The sequence below is a fragment of the Suricata suricatta genome, chromosome 7, assembly GCF_006229205.1.
Source record: "Suricata suricatta isolate VVHF042 chromosome 7, meerkat_22Aug2017_6uvM2_HiC, whole genome shotgun sequence".
NCBI lineage: Eukaryota > Metazoa > Chordata > Mammalia > Carnivora > Herpestidae > Suricata > Suricata suricatta.
The window spans coordinates 96611100-96629966 of NC_043706.1; the positions used below are offsets into that span (position 1 = coordinate 96611100).

The 18867-nt window shown below is 36.7% G+C and overlaps 1 protein-coding gene across 4 annotated transcripts; it reads left to right on the plus strand.

Moving 5' to 3' along the window:
- The first annotated feature begins 68 nt into the window (after positions 1-68).
- FAM229B (family with sequence similarity 229 member B) lies at positions 69-12092 on the plus strand. 4 transcript variants are annotated; one of them, XM_029945131.1, is made up of 5 exons: positions 69-177; positions 8719-8875; positions 9354-9408; positions 10515-10653; positions 11867-12092. In XM_029945131.1, the coding sequence occupies exons 4-5, from the start codon at positions 10529-10531 to the stop codon at positions 11982-11984; spliced, it is 243 nt and encodes an 80-aa protein (XP_029800991.1). In that variant the 5' UTR covers positions 69-177; positions 8719-8875; positions 9354-9408; positions 10515-10528; the 3' UTR covers positions 11985-12092. The 4 variants fall into 4 exon arrangements, with proteins under 4 accessions (XP_029800991.1, XP_029800988.1, XP_029800990.1 ...); XM_029945128.1 differs by lacking the exon at positions 9354-9408 and having other exon boundaries at positions 70-177; XM_029945130.1 differs by lacking the exon at positions 9354-9408 and having other exon boundaries at positions 77-177; positions 8723-8875.
- The last annotated feature ends 6775 nt before the right edge of the window (positions 12093-18867 follow it).

An 18867-nucleotide genomic window follows, 5' to 3' on the forward strand; every position in this document is an offset into this window, starting at 1 on the left:
CTGCGGCCGCAAGTCGCTGCTGTCGCTACGCTCTTCTCTAGGTTCAAGCTAAGTGTTTCCGTCAGAAGGCCGCGCGAGTGCACTTGCGTCCCACCGTTACCATAGCGACTGGGCCTCCGGACCGCAGATCTAGCTGCTTGCCAACATCTTTGAGCTTCGGCAGCTCCGGAGGCCGGGGTAACTGGCGGGTAATTAGGCTTTGGGGTGGGATTTTAAAATGTGTGTCTTTAAAACTCTTTATGGGCTATCAGAGGTCTAGTTTTTGTTCACAGTCACAACACCCTGGCGGGGGGTGGGGGGAGGATTCGGATTCCGTTGAATCAGTTTCCCTGGGACGCTGCTGTAATGCGTTTATCCATCAAGCCCTTTGTTCTAACAGAAAACGGTGTAGATGAGCACAAAGAAACCCCAAATAGGCGTGTCAGGGTACACTCGAGACTAGGCTGTTTATACACTTTGACAAAACGCTTCAGAGACCCAGTCAGCGTTCGTTGAAGCTGTATGCTCCCAACGTCAACTTCTAGATCCTCTAGGGTATTCAGAAGAAATCAGGACAGATCCAGCTCCAAGAAGCTTACAATCTTAAGATACACATGAAATACTAAAAAATATTTTGACTTACAGTATTGTGTGTTGCTGACTGTAAGTGCAGTAGGATTCAGTGGATGAGGCTGTAGATCAGTAAACAGATGTCTGGTGGAAGAGATAAAATTAAAACTAGGCACTTGCTTTATGTAAACTAGATAGAAGGAAGGAGAAGACGTCAGGCATTCCTGAACGTTACCAAGTACTGAAAATTGTCAAACATTGAAAAATACTCTCAACTCTTATTGATCAATTTAGACCAGATTTTAGTTAAGAACTCCAGCACTTCTTTACTGAAATTCGTATTTTCTACAGAAATTCTGAGGAACTACAAAGTCCTAGGAAGCCATCTAGGACTAGCCATTAGGACTAGCCATCCATCTAGGACTAGCAATTAAAAGTAAATAACTTAAATTATATGTGCAATTAGTGTGTGGTGATAGTAACTATGATACTTGTTTTTTTGGAACACCTTATTCCTCCACTAAGACAAATAATAGTTGTTACTACATTTCTCTGATCGCTGGTAGGTTTGAGGTTACAAGGGGTTGTTTATGGTGCTGAGGCTTTCTCATGTTTCCATTTGGGTATTTTTCACCTTAGTACTTACATCTCTGGTGGTTAATAGGCACCTTTTAATCAATAATGTTTTGCAATTGCTAAATTTTACTCTTAACTGCTTATTGGTGAGCCTGGAGTCCCTGATGGAGGTGCAGTCTGGAACCTCCAGCACTACACTTTAGGTCTTAACGTTGAAGTCCCAAAGTTTAGTGCTTTCAGAGTTTGCAAAGTTTGGTCCAGTTTGGAGGCAGTGATGGAAGTAGGTATATGCCAGTGAGTTATAGTGCCCGCTCGTCTGGGATTCTGTCTTCTCAGAGCTCTATCTGTCATATGGTGGTTAGGTCTAAGTCATTGTTCCCCAGAGGTCATATGTGGGAACGAGTTAAATTAACAAAGTCCTAAGAACAACAACAACAACGGTCCTAACAAGTCTCATTTTAACTTCAGTCTGGAGAGAATCAGACTAACAAGCAATTCTGCTTAAGAATAAAGGCAGAACCTTATATACCAGCCCTTTCTGGACCTTAGTAGTAGCAGATGAACCTTTTAGAATTTATATTTTCCAGGAGTCCACATCAAACTCATATATTTGAGCATATCCTGGAGTTGAATACACTCCTAAATAGATGAATTGAGACCTCATTTAAGATATTCAGCAAGCTCGGTATCGCAAGCAGAATGCAGGCCATCCTGGAGAGCTATACACAGTTCTGAAACAAACACAGTGGAAAAAAATAGAACTTACCTTTCAAATTTTAGCCGTAAGTGGAAGAACTGGTTTTAGAAATGAAGAATTAGAAGCACAAAGAGGCCCACTAGAGAGCTAAAAATCAAATTAGTGATGTAGATGAGAAGCTTGAGGTAATCACAGAGAGTACTGAGGCGGAGGACAGAGGTATTAAAGCTCTTAGAAGATAATATATATGAAAGGGACACCGATGGCTCAACCTCAGATTAATACGTGCCCCTCAATAGAGAACACAGCAACTGGAAGAAGAAATGTCCTTACTGATATAAAAGCTAATCAAGGACAGAGAATCTCTAGATTCAAAGAATACGGGATTAAGGATTATAAGAAAAAATAGAGTACACTGATAATGATGAATACTGAGTGATGTATAGAAATGTCTAAAACTAATATAATCGTGTATGTTAATTATATTTGATCCATGGAAACATTTTTTTAGAACCGTCAACACGAGGATATATCCTGGTTAAGCTACTCAATTTTCAGAATAAAAGAATCCTTTGGGCACCCAGGCAAGAAACAGAAGTGACGGTGGAGGGATGGTAGTCGTGGAGAAAACAGGGTTTGTTGGATTCCTCTCTAGCACAGTCAGTGCTGGATGACATTGGAAGTCTATTACAGAGCTCTGAGGGGGAGTACAATGTGTTCCAAGAAAATTATACTTCTTTAATTTTCCGAGTTGTGACTTAAATATCCTTAGTATTTGTGAGGGTCCTTTCCATTTTTATTCCTGTTTGCACGCTGTGTTTCTGAGCCCATCTCTCTTTCATATAACTTGACAAAGGCACCCGTAGCAACCAACATGTTACCAACATTGTCTTCTAATCTCTTTCCCTGGAATTCAAGTTCATTTGTAAATCATCTGTCTTCTGGGTTATCACAAGAGTTTTGCAAAGGTTTTTTTTTTTTCCTAATACGGTTGCCACTAATAACATAAATAACTATCCTTTCAGTTTCCAGTAATCCTTTCCTTGTCACCTGCTGCCTGACCACTATCCTAGTGACATGTTTTAGATTTTTGTCATGGCAGTTCTAAGTCTGTGTAAGTCATGATAAATTTTGCTAAGTTATGGTAACAACTAATGCCTAAATCTCAGTTGTATAAAACATTAAAGGTTCATTTTTTGGGGGCACATGATCCATGTCTTTTGGGAGGTACCTGTAGTTCTGCTTTATGTTTTCCTCACTCTGCACCCAGGTTGCTGAGCTACTGCTATTTCGTACATTCTTGGCTTTTGTGGCAGAGAGAAAGAGGATCTTACACTGCAGTTAATGGCTGTTGTTAACTCACTGGCCAAAACTCGTCACGTGGGCTCTGAGTAATCATAAGGGGTACAGGAATTGGAATTTTCAGAAGATAGAAAGACAGAAATGTTTGATAAACAAGATTTATAAGTACATGACAAGCATTCTCAGATGTGACAGAATATAGCATCTATGGTAGGCAGCCTCTAAGGTGGTACTTGATGATCTCTGCCCCCGTTTTTGTGTGATCCCTTCTGCCTGAGTCTGGACTGGACCTAGTGACTTCTTTCTAATGGATAGAGCTCACACACAGCCCAGCAGCCATCCTGAGTTTGGGAGACAACTGAAAATTCTGGGAGATCAAGGCAGCTAGAATTTTCAGAGCAAAGTGCAAGAGAGCAGTGAGTGTATAGAGAAAGCTCTGGAGATCTTCAGGGAATTTCTCTGAGCCTTAAACTGAGTACTGATCAGTAAGTGCAGGTGGGGAAACTACCCCGAGTGAGGAATGGGCCACTGGAAGAAGCAGGAAGAACATTTTGGGGAGTTGACACAAGGGTGGAGTTAGTTTACATTCTCAACGCCTTGAATGGGAAAACCCAGTGTTATCTGGACACACTGAATTGAGTACAGTGAGGGAAATTGCCTCAGCAGTGGAGACAAATTAGCCTTTGATGAAAGACTATTCTGAGTTAACCTAGGAAAGCATAAAATCAAGCCTCCAAAGGACAAAGATATTTCCAGATAATTTTCCCAGATCAAAACTTGAAAGTGCTTAGAAGACTAAGAATAAAATCCAGTACCTCACAACATAAAAATTCACAATGTATGGCATCAAATGAAAAATTGAAAAATGTGCGAAAATGTAGAAAACCACATTCCAGATGAGGTTAAAAAGAATCAGTTAAAACAAACTGAGAAATGGCACAAACAAAAGAATTAGTAGACAAGGACATTAAAATAACATAAATATACTCCATATGTTCAAAAAGGCAGAGGGAAGAATGAAAAGATTAAGAAGGCACAAATATAAAAGACCCAAGTCAGACTTCTAGAGTTTAAAAATACAGTGTCTAAAATGAAAAATATACTGGATGGAATTAAGAGCAGATTAGACATTGCAAATGAAAAGAGTAGTGAACTTAAAGATTTAACAATAGAAACTGTCCAAAATAAAACAGAATCAAAAGATAATAAAAAATGATCAGTGAGCTGTGGGATAACTTCAGTTTATATAAGCTGTGTAATTGCAGTTGCAGAAGGAGGAAACAAAAACATACTTGAAGAGATAATGTCTGAAAAAAGTTTTTCACATGTGATAAAAATTATGAGCCCACAGACCCAGTGAAACTTTAGACACAGGAATAAAACCACATCATGCACATTATAATCAAATTAATATCACCAGCTAAGAAAAATTTTAGAAGCACTCAGAGGAAAAAAAAAAGACACACTACATATAGAGGAACAAAGAATAAAAGCAGACTCTTGGAAATAATGCAAGTCAGAAAACTTGAGCAAAAATCTTTAGGTACATAAAAAAAGAGCCCCACAAAACAAAACTGTTGACTTAGGACTTTATACTCAGCAAAAATACTGTTCAAAAATGGAGGTGAAGCGGGGTGCCTGTGTGGCTCAGCCGGTTAAGTGTACAGCTTTGGCTCATGTCATAATCTCAGTTTATGAATTCGAGCCCTGCATCAGGCTAGGCTCTGACAGTGCAGAGCCTCCTTGGGATTTCTCTTTCTTTCTCTCTCTCTGACCCTCCACCACTTGTGCATACTCTCTCTCTCAAAATAAAGAAACAAAAAAAAAAATTGGAAATGAAGTAAAACATACAAAAACGGAATGAATTGATCACTAGTAGACTAGAACTGTTAAATGAAAACATTCATTCAGATAAAAGGGCAGTGATGTTGAATGGAAATCTGGACCTACTCAAGGGAATAAAAACACTGAAAATGTGGGTAAGTATAAAAGACTTACCTTGTTTTAAAAAAAATTCTTCAAAACTAATTGCTTAAAGAAAAACTTAATGTTACAGGGTTTATAGTATAGAATATAGAAGTAGAATGTATGACAAAATAATACAGGGTAGGAGAGGGGAAATGATTCTTTCAATGTGAGTTTCATTTTTTAAAAAAAAATTTTTTTAATTTATTTTATTTTGAGAGAGAGAGAGAGCAGGGGAGGGACAGAAAGAAAAGGGAGCAGAGGATCTGAAGCGGGCTCAGCAGAGAGCCCAATGTGGGGCTTGAACTAAAGAACTGTGAGATCGTGACCTGAGCCGAAGTCAGCTGCCTAACTGACTGAGGCACCCAGGTACCTCAGTGTGAATTTCTTTTAGTGTAAGATTCTTTTAGTTATGTGAAGTGGTATAATGTTATTTAATGCAAACTGAAAAGTAAAAAAAAATGTATATTATGAACTCTAACCAAAAACAAAGTCAAGTGTTGTAAAGCAATAAGCCAATAATGGAGATAGAATAGATACATAAAGTATATTAAGGTATTTCAAAAGGACAGAATAAGCAAAAAGGAACAAAGAACAGCACATAAAGAACACAAATAGCAAGAGGGCAAGCAAATTCAGTTATATCTGTTACATTAAATGTCAGTAATTGAAGCACCCTAATTAAAAGTCAGAGATCATTAGGGTAGATAAGAAAAAGCAAGACTCAATTATATACTGTTTATAAGAAAGCCACTTTGACTATAAAGGAGGCCAAATAGGTTAATAGTAAAAAGATAGGAAAAGATACATTATACTAACAATAATGAATATAAAATAGCTTATATAAATTTCAGACAGTAGATTTCAGAGCATGGACTATTATATTAGAGATAAAGAAGGTTGGTTTTTAATAGTAAAGTTGTGAATTCATTAGGAGGACATAACACTACTAAATATGCATCTAATATCAGAGCTTTAAAATATATGATTCAAAAACTGGCAGAATAGAAAAGAGAAACAGATACATTCATAATTATAGTTGGAGATTTCAACATCCTTATTTCAGTAACTGATGAAGAATTCAGAAAATCAGTAAGAATACAGAAGGCTTGAACAACTTTATTAACCAGCTAATTATGTGGATAGAATACTTCACTCAGTGACAACAGATTCTGGTGGAACATTTACCATGGTAGCCCAAATTCTGACCATAGCAAGTCTCTATAAATTTAAAAGGATTATAATAAGAATATTCTCTCCCAACAATGGAATGTAAGAAATCAGTAAGAGAACTAGCTAGAATATTTCCAAATATTTGAAAAAAATAATGTAGTTTTAAATAAAATAAATCAAAAAATCAAAAGGGAAAACTAACAGAAGGTAATGAAAATACAAAATTTCAAAACTTATGGAATGAGTCTAAAGTAGTGCTTTGATGGAAATTTACATTAAGAAGGTAGGTCTCAAATCAATGGCGTAAGCTTTCATCTTAAGAAACTAGAAAAAGAAAAGCAAATTAAATCCAAAGTAAACAGAAAAAAGGAAATACTAAAGATTGTAGAAGAAATCAAGTAAATAGAAAACAGAAAATTAACAGAAAAATCAATGAGACTTAATATGTTTCCCGAGAGATTATAATTTTGTGAGCTCCCTTGCTTGTAAAAGTCTAAAATCAAGCACCTGTAAACTCTACTACCCTAACCTATAAACTCCACTAGGGTAGGCACTGTGTTTGTTTTGCTCAATATTTTATCTTCAGCACTTAGCATATGCCTAGCTCATGGTGAATTCTCAGCAAATATTTGTTGTATGAATGAATTAGTTCCAGTAGTAGATCTTTTTTCTTAGGAGATGCTAAGTTCAAGCATTATTCCTTTTCTGCATCTCATGAATCACTATTTTGAGGATTGGAAAGTTATTATTACTCTTGGGCTTATGAGGAATAAGAGTATTTAGAGATCTCACCATCTCCACCCACCCCTCCCGACACTTCACGTATTCACCATTTCTCTATGAAGATCTGCTGGAAAGTCAAGTTCATTTTGTCTTCTGATGAGTATTATTACTCTAGTGCTAGAAAGTTTCATCATTAAGACTACTGTTTGGTTTGTTTCATTGTATCATCCATACTAAAAAAAGAAACTTGGTACAACTTGTGCCAGAGAACTAGTTAAAATTAGTTGTAAATTAGAGGATTTTTGACTATCACATGCAGATACTTACTTTGTAGTTTAAAAATATATGAATGACTAAAAAGTGAAATCAATGTTTCGACATTCTGATGTCAAGAATTATGCACTGAGAGGTAAAGTGGTGATGGAATTTTGTATCCCAGACATTGAGTTTATTACATGTTAGATTTGTTTATTCCTCAAAATAACTCTATGACATAGAAATTAATACAATTTTTTTCCAGGAAAACTTAGTGATTTGCTCAGTTTCAGAGTTAACATGGTATTAAAATACAAACCTAATTATCATGTCGAAACCCATCAGTTTCCTACTGCTACCTCTACTAGAAAATGCAAACTATTAAAAAAAATTTGCTATCCCAAGGATCAAATGTTTAGGTTCTAATGATACATTAGCTAACAATTGCCAGCAATTGTTTCAGTTTGTCTGACTATGACACAGTCAATTAAATGGTTTCGCTAAGCTAAAATTGTGATCAGCTATTCACAGATAGCACTCTGGTAAGAAAAAGAAGGTAGAGGTAAGATTTTGTCTAACATCAACTCAATTATGTAAAATGCTAATTTCTATAACACAAATCATATGAAAACCGAGCAGTGGGAAACAGCATAAAATGTAGATAAGAAAGAACATTGAAATGCTTAATGTCATTTAACAGTTTGCCATCAACCATGAAAACTGAAAAACGAAAAAGATTAGCTGAAGAGAAATTTTCTGGCTTAAGAGTTATATTTTAATATTATATTCAGTGAGGTAAGCTGTTGATACAGAAATTGGGAGAGGGAGGGTAGATCAGAAGATAAATTACATCTTGTTGCTGGAGCTATGAATTGAGACATTTTATTCTTTAGCAGATAGGAACCGATGTGAAAAAATTCTGCTGTCATAATTTCTGAGTGTTGCTAGGACATTTGGTCATTATTCCTTTGATAAGGTGATACAACAGAGGACAGAGGCTCAGGGTCCAGGGAACAAAACAGGACAGCACAGGATGTATTCTTATTTTCTCAAATGGCCTTATTTCTGTAATTTGGGAGTTTCAAGGCTCTTGAGGAAATAGAAAAGGAGAGGTAGTCTAGGCATTAGGGAGAGAATGGGTATAAAGAATCCCACGTAGGAAAAGCCAAAGAGAAATGTATGAAAGTGCAGCTTGAGGCCTTTGGTGTGGGAAGAGGACATAGTTAGGTTGAATTAGTTTGTGTTAAGGAAAAAACTGGAAGATAAAGATGAGGAAAATGGGATATAAAGTGAGAAGAATCTCATGATTAGGCTGTAGGTTTAGAATATAGATAAATTCATTCATAGATTAAAATATTTCATATTGTTGGAGAATAAGGCAGTGACAAGAGCAAGACTGTCAAACTTTAGAGACAACTTTTAACTAAATTTTGGCTTGCTGCTGGAGCCATGGATCATGACCTTCTGTTCTTTGGCAGGTAGGAAACTATGTGAAAGAATCTTCTGATGTAATAATTTCTGTGTGTCACTGGAACATTTGCTCATCATTCCTTTGGCAAGTCTAGTCTTCTATGGAAGGTCAGTAGAAGCAGTTGATTTATTCACCTCTACAGGAATCAGACTCAGCCTATTTTGGTAAGTCTAGGAATTCTTGATCATGTTAGCTAAAACTTCATACCTACATAAGTTAGATAGATTTTACTGTGGTTTTACTATCTTGTCATTGAGCATACCACTTTTTTCCTTGATAAAGGAAATGCATAGTCTATAAAAACCATTATATATAATATTCAAATTATTAAACTTTAATAATTTAGTTTTATTATTACCATAGCAAACACTTATTAGGCATAAAATACTATTCTAGGCATAAGAAAATGTAATAGGACATATTTCATTTTTCCTCTTTTGTTGAACACCTGTAAGTTTATAGAAAATATTTACTAATTACTGTGTGCCAGCCACTGTTCTAGGTATTAAGGATTCAGTCAGTGGTGGCAAAGACAGACATGAAATAGGGATGGGGGAGGGGGACAATGATTAAGCAAAAACATTTATAAAAATTAAGGCATTAATTCTCAACATGGGGTGATTTCTTTTCCTTCTCCACCAGGGGACATTTGGTAATATCTGGAGACATTTCTGATTGTCATAACTTCTGAGGAAAGGTACTTTTGGCATGTAGTAGATGGAGACCTTGGATGCAAAACATCCTACAAAGCACAGGCCAACTTCTTTCCTCCCCAACAGAAAACTCTCTGGCCTCTAATGTCCGTGGTGTCATAGTTGAGAAATCCTGAATTAGAGTGATATCTATTACAAAGCAAAAATACAGAGTGCTTCCCTGAGAAAGTGAAATGCAAATTCAGACAATGAATGAGTTGGTCCTAGCAAGTAAGGCGTGGGAGCAGTGGGTTGGGGAGCAGTTCCAAGTAGAGGCAATAGTAGGCACTAAAGAGCTTATTTTATAAACATTTTCATGTGTATATGTGTGTTTGTGTGTACGTGTGTCATATTTATCATAATCTCACATAAATATTATTTAAATAGTGTGTGTGTACATATATTTAATAATGCTCAGTAGCATCTGCTGGGTAATAATAATTAACATTTATTGAACACTGACTATGTTAGACACTGTATTTTACATGTGGTTTACATTTTGCCCAATTTAATTACATTTTACATTTAATTACATTTTATCTTATTTAATTCACACTATTACCTGGAAATAGATACTATTATTCCCAATTTATCCTTGAGAAGCATACTTGGTCAAGTCCCTTACTTAGGATTACATAGTCTGACTAAGGTGCTATAAATGTGGAGAGGCGGGGGAATGAATGGTCATCATGAACAGGGTTAATGGAAGATGAAATGGAGGATGTGAGACTTGACTATACCGCAAAGGAAGAGAAGGGCTTAGGTAGACAGAGAAGCAGTGGGGAATGTTGGTAGGGACTCAAGCTTATTGATTGTAACAGCCATTTCAAGCCATTTTCTCCCCCACACAGTAGAAATAGACTTCAGTAATTTAACAATAGGGCACAGTTCACTTCTAGCATTTAATGGCTGTTTTATATTTGTTGGTAGACTTAAAATTGTAGTAAGGAGGGGTTGTGTAATATGGCATTTATACACTTTCAAAGGTATTTTAAAATGTCATTTTCAGCATGTTTCCATATAACTGTGACAAAATAATAACATTAAAGACTCTGAAGGACTATTTGAAGACAGCTCACCCCCACTCCATTATTTTAACTTCCTAATCTAGGTTTTCAGTGAATTATGCCTTTTCGGTGTGGGACCCAGCCAAGGAGTTTTCCAGTGGAAGGAGGAGATTCTTCAGTTGGGCTGGAATCTGGGCTGAGCTCCAGTGCTGCCTGTAATGGGAAAGAGATGTCACCAACCAGGTCTGGTGTTCCCATCCCGATGGCTGAGGAAATGTGTAATGGCTATCATCAGTATAAGCTTTAGCTGGTGTTCAGTATTAGTAAGAAAAAAATCCGGGACCATTAAATTAGTATTAACAAACTTTGCTGTTATGAAATTAGTATTAACATATTCCAGGTGTTCTTAGCACAGCTTGTTTTTGTTAACTCTGTAAGTCTCAATGGTAGACCAGTTCTTCTTTTTTTTTTAAATATTTAGCTAGATTGTTGTTGTTGGTGGTAGTTACAAGAAAGGTAACATTCATTTAAATAAGCAAGTCTTCAGTGCTTTTACATGCTAGGCATAAGGCTACAAGTATGAAGAAGACTGTCCTTTAGCAGTAAGATAGTAATGTAGAGTATGAATGTTCTATAAAACAAAATCATGTTTTGCAAAATTGAAGGAAACTATAATAAATAGGATTTGTTCCACTTTTCTGCTGTTTACCATATCAAAACATGAATTACTACACTGTTAGAGTTCTCGTGGTATAGAAACTTTTAGATTTAAGGTTAATAAGGTAGGCACTTTAAAAATCAGAGTTATTTAAGGATGCAGTGGGAAATTTTAGGAAGTACTAAGCACTTGTCTTTAGAAATGTTTGAGGTTGGGTGATTATCTGATGGGAATGATGGGATGGAAATTCAAGCACTAGATGTATTTTTGGACTAGATGTCATTTAAGGATTCAATCAACGTTTGAATAGTACATGGAATAGTATGTTTGGTTTTATATTTTTCCACACATTCTAGTTTATAGAATTCCTTTAAATCACTCAATTGAAGTTATTTTAAGGTGTTAGTATGTTCAGTTTTATATTTTTCTACATATTCTAGTTTTCAATTTCTCTAAATCACTCAAAGTTATTTTAAGGTGCATATATGTATAAAATGTTTACAACTATGCACCCCCTCTGCTTTTTTTTTTTGCCATTTAGCAATCACTGCATACTTTTCAAAATGATTATTTAAAGGATTACTTTATATTTATGATTTCCCGTGATTAAATGTATGGCAACAATCATAATTTCTTTGCAACAGAAGTCTTAAATGTCTGGCTCATCAATGTCATCAATATTGTGACATTCAAAGATTTCAAAATTATTTAAAATAGTTGATATGCACTCAAACTTTGCTGCTCTGAAAAAATTTCCTTTTTAGTGTCTAACCTCATGTGCTTTGCTCTTTTATTCAGGCAACTCCGCAGATGCCCCGGAAGTCATTGCCTGACAATAACTGATGTTCCCATCACTGTCTATGCGACAATGAGGAAGCCACCTGCACAGAGCAGCAAGGAGATGCATCCTAAGTAGCATCGTTAAGTCTTTCGTAGAGGTTTGAGTAGGTCGAGGGAAATGGGCCAGCATCATCGTACGATCTGATAAATAAAGAAATGTGGTGACACCTTTGGGCGATGACAACCATTGAAATATTTACTTTTAGTAAGAAAAGACGCGTCGTCTGTATAATGTGTAGTATTAAGCCATCAGTTATGTTTGATGGATAAGACAGAATAATATTTCACAATTAGAAGGTCATTTAGAGATTATCTTGTTCACAGTGGATCATTAATATCAATATTTCAAGATGAAGGTTAATCCACCTTGATTATCAATCATGAAGGGCCTGTTCTAAGCACTTCATGTGTTTTAGGCTGGTTTCCTTTGTTTATATTAGGGTTGCCTCTTAGTTGAATCCTTTTGCTTGAATACCCTAATACCTGGCTTGATATCTTTTGATAATGTTCTGCCTAGGAGTAATTATATTGAGTAAGAAATGGAGCCCAGTGGATTGTGCATTTTGGAAAGAATACCTGAGACCAAAGAAAGTTCTTAGTCCATGGTTCATCTGAAAAGCATATAACTATTAGCATATCGGAGCTCAGGTTATTGGTTAAATTTGTTATAAATGAGGGTCAAGGCTATGTCTCTAATCCCTATTGTCCATGAAAAATGATGTCCCATCATTATACTGTCCCTTAGGTCCCAACCAGTCATCTTGAAATTGTTTAATTGGTACTGAGAAACCCCAGACAGATCTTGTTGTTTGATTAGACCTCAGAATCAGTTTTGAGGTCTAGGCCAGCTCTCGGTTTTTATTATTTATTTATTTAATTTTCTTTTTTCTTGCACTAGTCCAAAGAAACTGATCCTGCTGTCTTTTCCTCTTGATGGTTACCACCATCCATCCTATGAAATTGTCTTCTCCAAAAGACTAACTTTAGGGTTAAGCATGGTTCCCTCAGTTTCTTGTCTCCCTTGCTGCACCTGAAGATATATATAAAAATATAAATATATATATACACATATATATATTTATATGGCCCTTTTTAAATGAAAGATTTATTAGCCTATAATTACATGGACATATGTACAAGTGTACTACATGAAGTGAAAAAGAAAAACTACCAGGGATTTATAGATGGAAAAATACTGAATTTTATAATGCAATAAATAATTACATATATTAGTCCATAATATGTAATATAAACTGGAAAAATTCACACAGTGCCCAGAAGTGTTTAAATTCCAACCAGCCAGAGCAGAAAAATCTTGTTAAACATGGGGCATTGAGGGGAGATCTCAGAAAGATCACACCTTAGTAGGAGGTCTCAGTTAGCAGTAGCTTGAAAGCGAATGCATACCATCTTTAACAAAGCTTAAAAATAAGATTTCAGAGAATCAAAGTGATTCTTAAGTAACTTAATTAACTGATAAATAAACATTTAATACTTCTTAAAACAAGAGGACAAAATCCAGGAAGGAAATTGTCCAAGGCTGGGGAAAGAACAGTAGGAAAGGAGAAAGGAGTGATGGAAACTTCCTCAGAGTCCATACAAGGCTGGAAATAATTTGTGTTTAAATTGAACATTTAATAAAATCATCAGCAAGATACTGCCTTAGTGGGGTTGGCTTTGGGGTGGGAGTTAGGGATAACTTTAGACTAAAAGCTGGTTTGGACCTGCCTTGAGAATGCTTAAGAGCAAGATTTGAAAGGATCAAACTGATTCCAAGTAACTGAACTACATTCAAGGAGGGGAAAAAAGTCCTTCTTAAGATTTAAAGAACTACAGGGGTGCTTGCTGTCTCAGTCAGTAGAGCAAGGAACTCTTAATTGCCAGATTGTAAATTTGAGCCCTATGTTGGATGTAGAGATTACTTAAAAAGAAAATCTTTTTTAAAAACATTTATTTATTTTTGAGAGACAGAGAGACAGAGGCAAGAGACAGAGACAGAGCACACAGGGGAGGGGGAGAGAAAGAAGGAGACAGAATCTGAAGCAGGCTGCAAGGCTCTGAGCTGTCAGCACTGAGCCCAACATGGAGCTCCAACCCATGAATTGTGAGATTATGAGTTGAGCTTAAGTTGGAGGCTTAACCAACTGAGCCATCCAGGTGACCCTTAAAAATAAAATCTTAAAAAAAAAAAAAAGATTTGAAGAACTACAATAAAATCCGGTGTCAAAAATGTAAAATCCACAATGATCGCCATCCAATAAAAAATTACCAGGTATGCAAAAAAGAAATATACAATCCATAGTCAAGAGAATCCTTAGTCAATGGAAACAGAATCAGAATGACAGATGATAACATTAGCAGACAAGTTCCTACAAACAGTAGTAGATGAAAGCATAATCATGATGAGAGAAACAGAAGGTATAAAAGGATCCGAACTGAACTTTTAGAGACTAAAAATACAGTATCTGAAATAAAAATACACATGGAGTGATATTAAGAACAGATTAGACACTGTAGAAGAAAAGATTAATGAACTTAAGGACATACAAATTATCCCAAATGAAATACAAGGAAAAAAGGACTGAAAATATAAATTTTATTTTTTCAATATCAAGCAGTCTAAAATCGGGGCGCCTGGGTGGCTCGTCGGCTAAGCCTCCGACTTCGGCTCAGGTCAGATCTCACATTCGTGGGTTCGAGCCACGCGTCAGGCTCTGTGCTGACAGCTAGCTCAGAGCCTGGAGCCTGCTTCCAGTTCTGTTGTCTCCTTCTCTCTCTGCCCCTCCCCCTCTCATGCTCTGTCTCTCTCTGTATCAAAAATAAATAGAAACATTAAAAAAAAATTAAAATACATGTAAGTGGCTTTCCAGATGGAGGAGGGGGATAAAAAAATATTAGAAGAAATAACGGCCAGATGTTTTGTTCACATTTAATGAAAACTATAAACTCATGGATCCAAGTAGTTTAACCAACCCCAAGAAGAAGAAACATGAAAATGAAGCAATTGAAAGAGCCATATAGTTATCTGGAAACCAAGCATAAGTAGACAATTTTAAAATGTGAGAGAACATTCAGAGGAACAAAAATAAGAATTAGAGCACACTTGTCATCACAAATCATGTAGGCAAGAAGGCAGTAGAACAGTTTTTTTTAAGTTTATTTTTGAGAGAAAAAGAGAGAGAGAGAGAGAGAGAGACAGAGAGTGGGGAAGAGGCAGAGGAGAGAGGGAGACATATAATCCGAAGCAGGCCCCAGGCTATGGGCTGTCAGCACAGAACCTGACACGGGACTCCAACTCACAAACTGTGAGATCATGACCTGAGCCGAAGTCAGACACTTAACTGACTGAGCCACCCAGGCGCCCCTAGAACAGTTTTTTAAAGTATCTTTTTCAAAAGCCATGAAAAAAAGACTTTTCAGGCAAAAAAAAAAAAATGCTGAGAGAATTCAGCACCAGCAGACTTGTACTATAGGGTATGTTAAAGGAAGTTTTTTTAGGCCGAAAGTGACATCAGCTAGAAATTTGGATCTACTGCACCAGAAATGTAGAATATGTGAATAAATATAACAGCTTCCCCCCCCCTCATTTAAAAATATTTAACAGGTAACTATTTAAAGCAAAATAATAACCATGATTTAAATTTTTTTAACGTTTATTTTTGAGAGACAGAGTGATGGAGCATGAGTAGGGGAGAGGTAGAGAGAGAGAGAGGGAGACACAGAATCTTAAACAGGCTCCAGTGTCTGAGCTATTAGCACAGAGCTTGATGCAGGGCTTGAACTCATGAGCTATGAGATCATGACCTGAGCTGAAGTTGGATGCTTAACCAACTGAGCCACCCAAGTGCCCCAATAACAATGATTATATACAAGTATAATGTATAATAAAAATAGCCGAAAGACAGGAGTAGGAAAAATGAAAGTTTACTCTTGTGTTGTAGATTATGAAATGGCATAATGATACTTGAAGATAGACTGTGTTAAGTAAATATATAACTGCAAACTTGAGAGTAATCTCTAAATGATAACAGGGCTAATACCCAATAGTAGAGATAAAACGGAATAAATATCACTCATTACTAAAGAAGGCAAGAAAAGGGGGAAAAAGGAACAAAGCTAATGATTTAAGCCAAACTATATTGATATTTACGTGAATTACAGAAGGTCTAAAGGCAGAGATTCTTAGATAGGCTAGAAAAGAAGATGATATCTCTCTGAGTCCAATTTAAATACTAAGAGACACATAAATTAAAAATATAAAATGTAAAACTACATATACCATATAAACATTAATAAAAATGAAGTTGGAATAGCTTATATTAATAATAGACAAGATAATTTTAGAACAAAGAATACCACAAGAAATAGAGACATTTCATAATTTTAAAAGGGTCTTAACAATTTTAGGTATTTATGCAGAGCTTCAAAGTACATGAATCAAAATCTGATGGAATGGAAAAGAAACAGCTGCATTCATAGTCGGAGATTTCAACGTCTTCCAACAGCTGATGGTAGAATGACAATGTGGCAGAAACTGTACCTGTTTTTTATATATATACATGGAAAGCTCACCAAGAACATACCATGTTGTAGGCAACAAAACAAGTCTCAATAAATTGAAAAGTAGGCAAAATATGCAGAGTATGCAAGCATATTCCACAGCAGGATTTAGTTAGGAATCAACAAAAATATATCTGAAGAGTCTCCAAATACTGGGCTATTAAGTGACAGATTTCCTTTTTTTAAATTTTTATTTATTTATTTATTTTTATCTTTATTTTGAGAGAGAGAGAGAGAGAGAGAGAGAGAGAGAGTCAGTGAGGGAGGGGCAGAGAGAGAGGGAGACACAGAATCTGAAGCAGGCTCCAGGCTCTGAGCTGTCAGCACAGAGCCCGACACCGGACTTGGACCCACGGACCATGAGATCATGACCTGAGCCAAAGCTGAACGCTTTGACAGATTTTCAAATAGCTCATGAATAAAGAAGAAATGACAGGAGAAATTAGAAGAGTGTTTTCAACTGAATGAAAATGGAAACAGAACATATCAAAATGAATGGGGCACAGATGAATAGTACTTAGAAAATGTAAGTTCTTTCATTAGAAAAGAGGAACCATCATCTCAAGTGAATGATCTAAGTTTTCACCTTAAAGCAGTAAAGGTGAGCAAACAAAACGAAAAGTAAGCAGTAAGAAAGAATGAAGACCAGACATCAATAAAATAAAAAAAAATAATAGAGAAAAATCAATGAAACCAAACAGCTGGTATTTTGAAAAGATCAATAAAATGGATGAACCTCTAGACAGAATTATCAGGGAAAAAAGAAAATACAAACTGCTGATATCAGGAATTAGAGCAGAGCCATTACTATAGATCATAAAGACTTAATTCATATTAAAAGGGCAAACCAATAAATTTCAAACCAGTTTAAATTCTTTACTCGTCTATAGCCCCTGCTTCAGTAAACGCCTTCCTACGTTGCTCACATTGCTAGATATGGGCTATCTGTAAGGGCATATCAACAAGTCTTAGGGCAACCCTGTGGCATCATGCTTTCACAGCCTTCTTCCAGGTTAACATCAGCTCATTACTCATTCATCTTTAGGTGTGATCATTTGAAAACATTTGTTGAGGTAGCTGATTTCACTCCCTGCACTATGGACTGGCCAGGCTGCTGAGGCACTCCGTGTGAGCAGCCACCATTACTGTACTTTAGGAAGGATTCAATTGCTGCTTTCGTCTGGTTGTATATTAACTTCCTCTGACGTGGGTGCTTTGCTGTCCCATGCTTTGGCAGATGAGGACAGACTTTCATTCCTCAGTCTCATCCACCCTCCACCCGCCCCATCCTGCCCACCTTAGCAGTGTCCTCTAGGAAGACGTCCTCTGGTGTTGTGAAGTTTACAACACTGAATGGCTTTATCCATCCAGGTAGCCAACTGTCTTCCCTACTTTTCAGGACCTGAAAGGTTACTAGTGACCTGAGGGAGTGCTTCTTGTCTCACTGGTGGGCTGTACCATTTTTTCTCTCATCTACTCCCTCATCTCAGGCAATCAGAGATCCCTGGGGCTCGGGGGATCCCAAATGGAGAAGTCAATACCAGTTTTTTTTCCCCTCAGACTTCCATGAAAATTACTAGGGATTGTGTTGGGAGGTTAGGTGAGGGGTAACCTTTATGGAAATTCTGCCTTCCTGAAATTCAGTCAATAAATATTTAATGAGCATAAACCTATGTGCCAGGTGCTATTCCATTGCTCTTATAACACGTGAGTGAATGACACAGACACAGTTTCATGAAGCTTACATTCTGGATAGTGCTTTATTTTGTTGCCTTTCTAGCCTCTTTATATAGTGTGTGTGTGTGTGTGTGTGTGTGTGTGTGTGTGTGTGAGATGTTGGGAGTGTGTGGTGTTACATTGCTGGTTATGCTGAAATGGCTTCTCTGAGTCATTCCTAAAGAAGAGATTGACTCCACACTTCAAATGTGGTGTATTTCCTGCTTTACGGTCCCAGTTCTAGACTGTAGTCACAAATTTAGGGAAAGAAAAAAGACCTTACTTGACACCCTACACTATCATGTTGCATACAAGGATATGGGGGCCCAGAGTACAAATACATCCTAATATCTTAGGAAATATACTACTTTCTGCAAACTCTAGGCTGAGACCTGAGGTGGTTTGTACTAGACCAAGGGCGGACAGAGGTATTACCCTGCGTCCGCAGCATGGGAGATGCTGAATTCTCGCTCGCGCTCTCGCTTTCTCTTCTTTCTTTCCTTCTTTCTTTTTCTTTCTTTCCTTCCTTCCTTCCTTCCTTCCTTCCTTCCTTCCTTCCTTCCTTCCTTCCTTCCTTCCTTCCTTCCTTTCTTTCTTTCTTCCTTCTTTCTCTCTCTCTCTCTCTTTCTTTCTTTCTCTCGTGTGTTTATAAATGTGTGTGGTAAACACTTAAAACCATACTT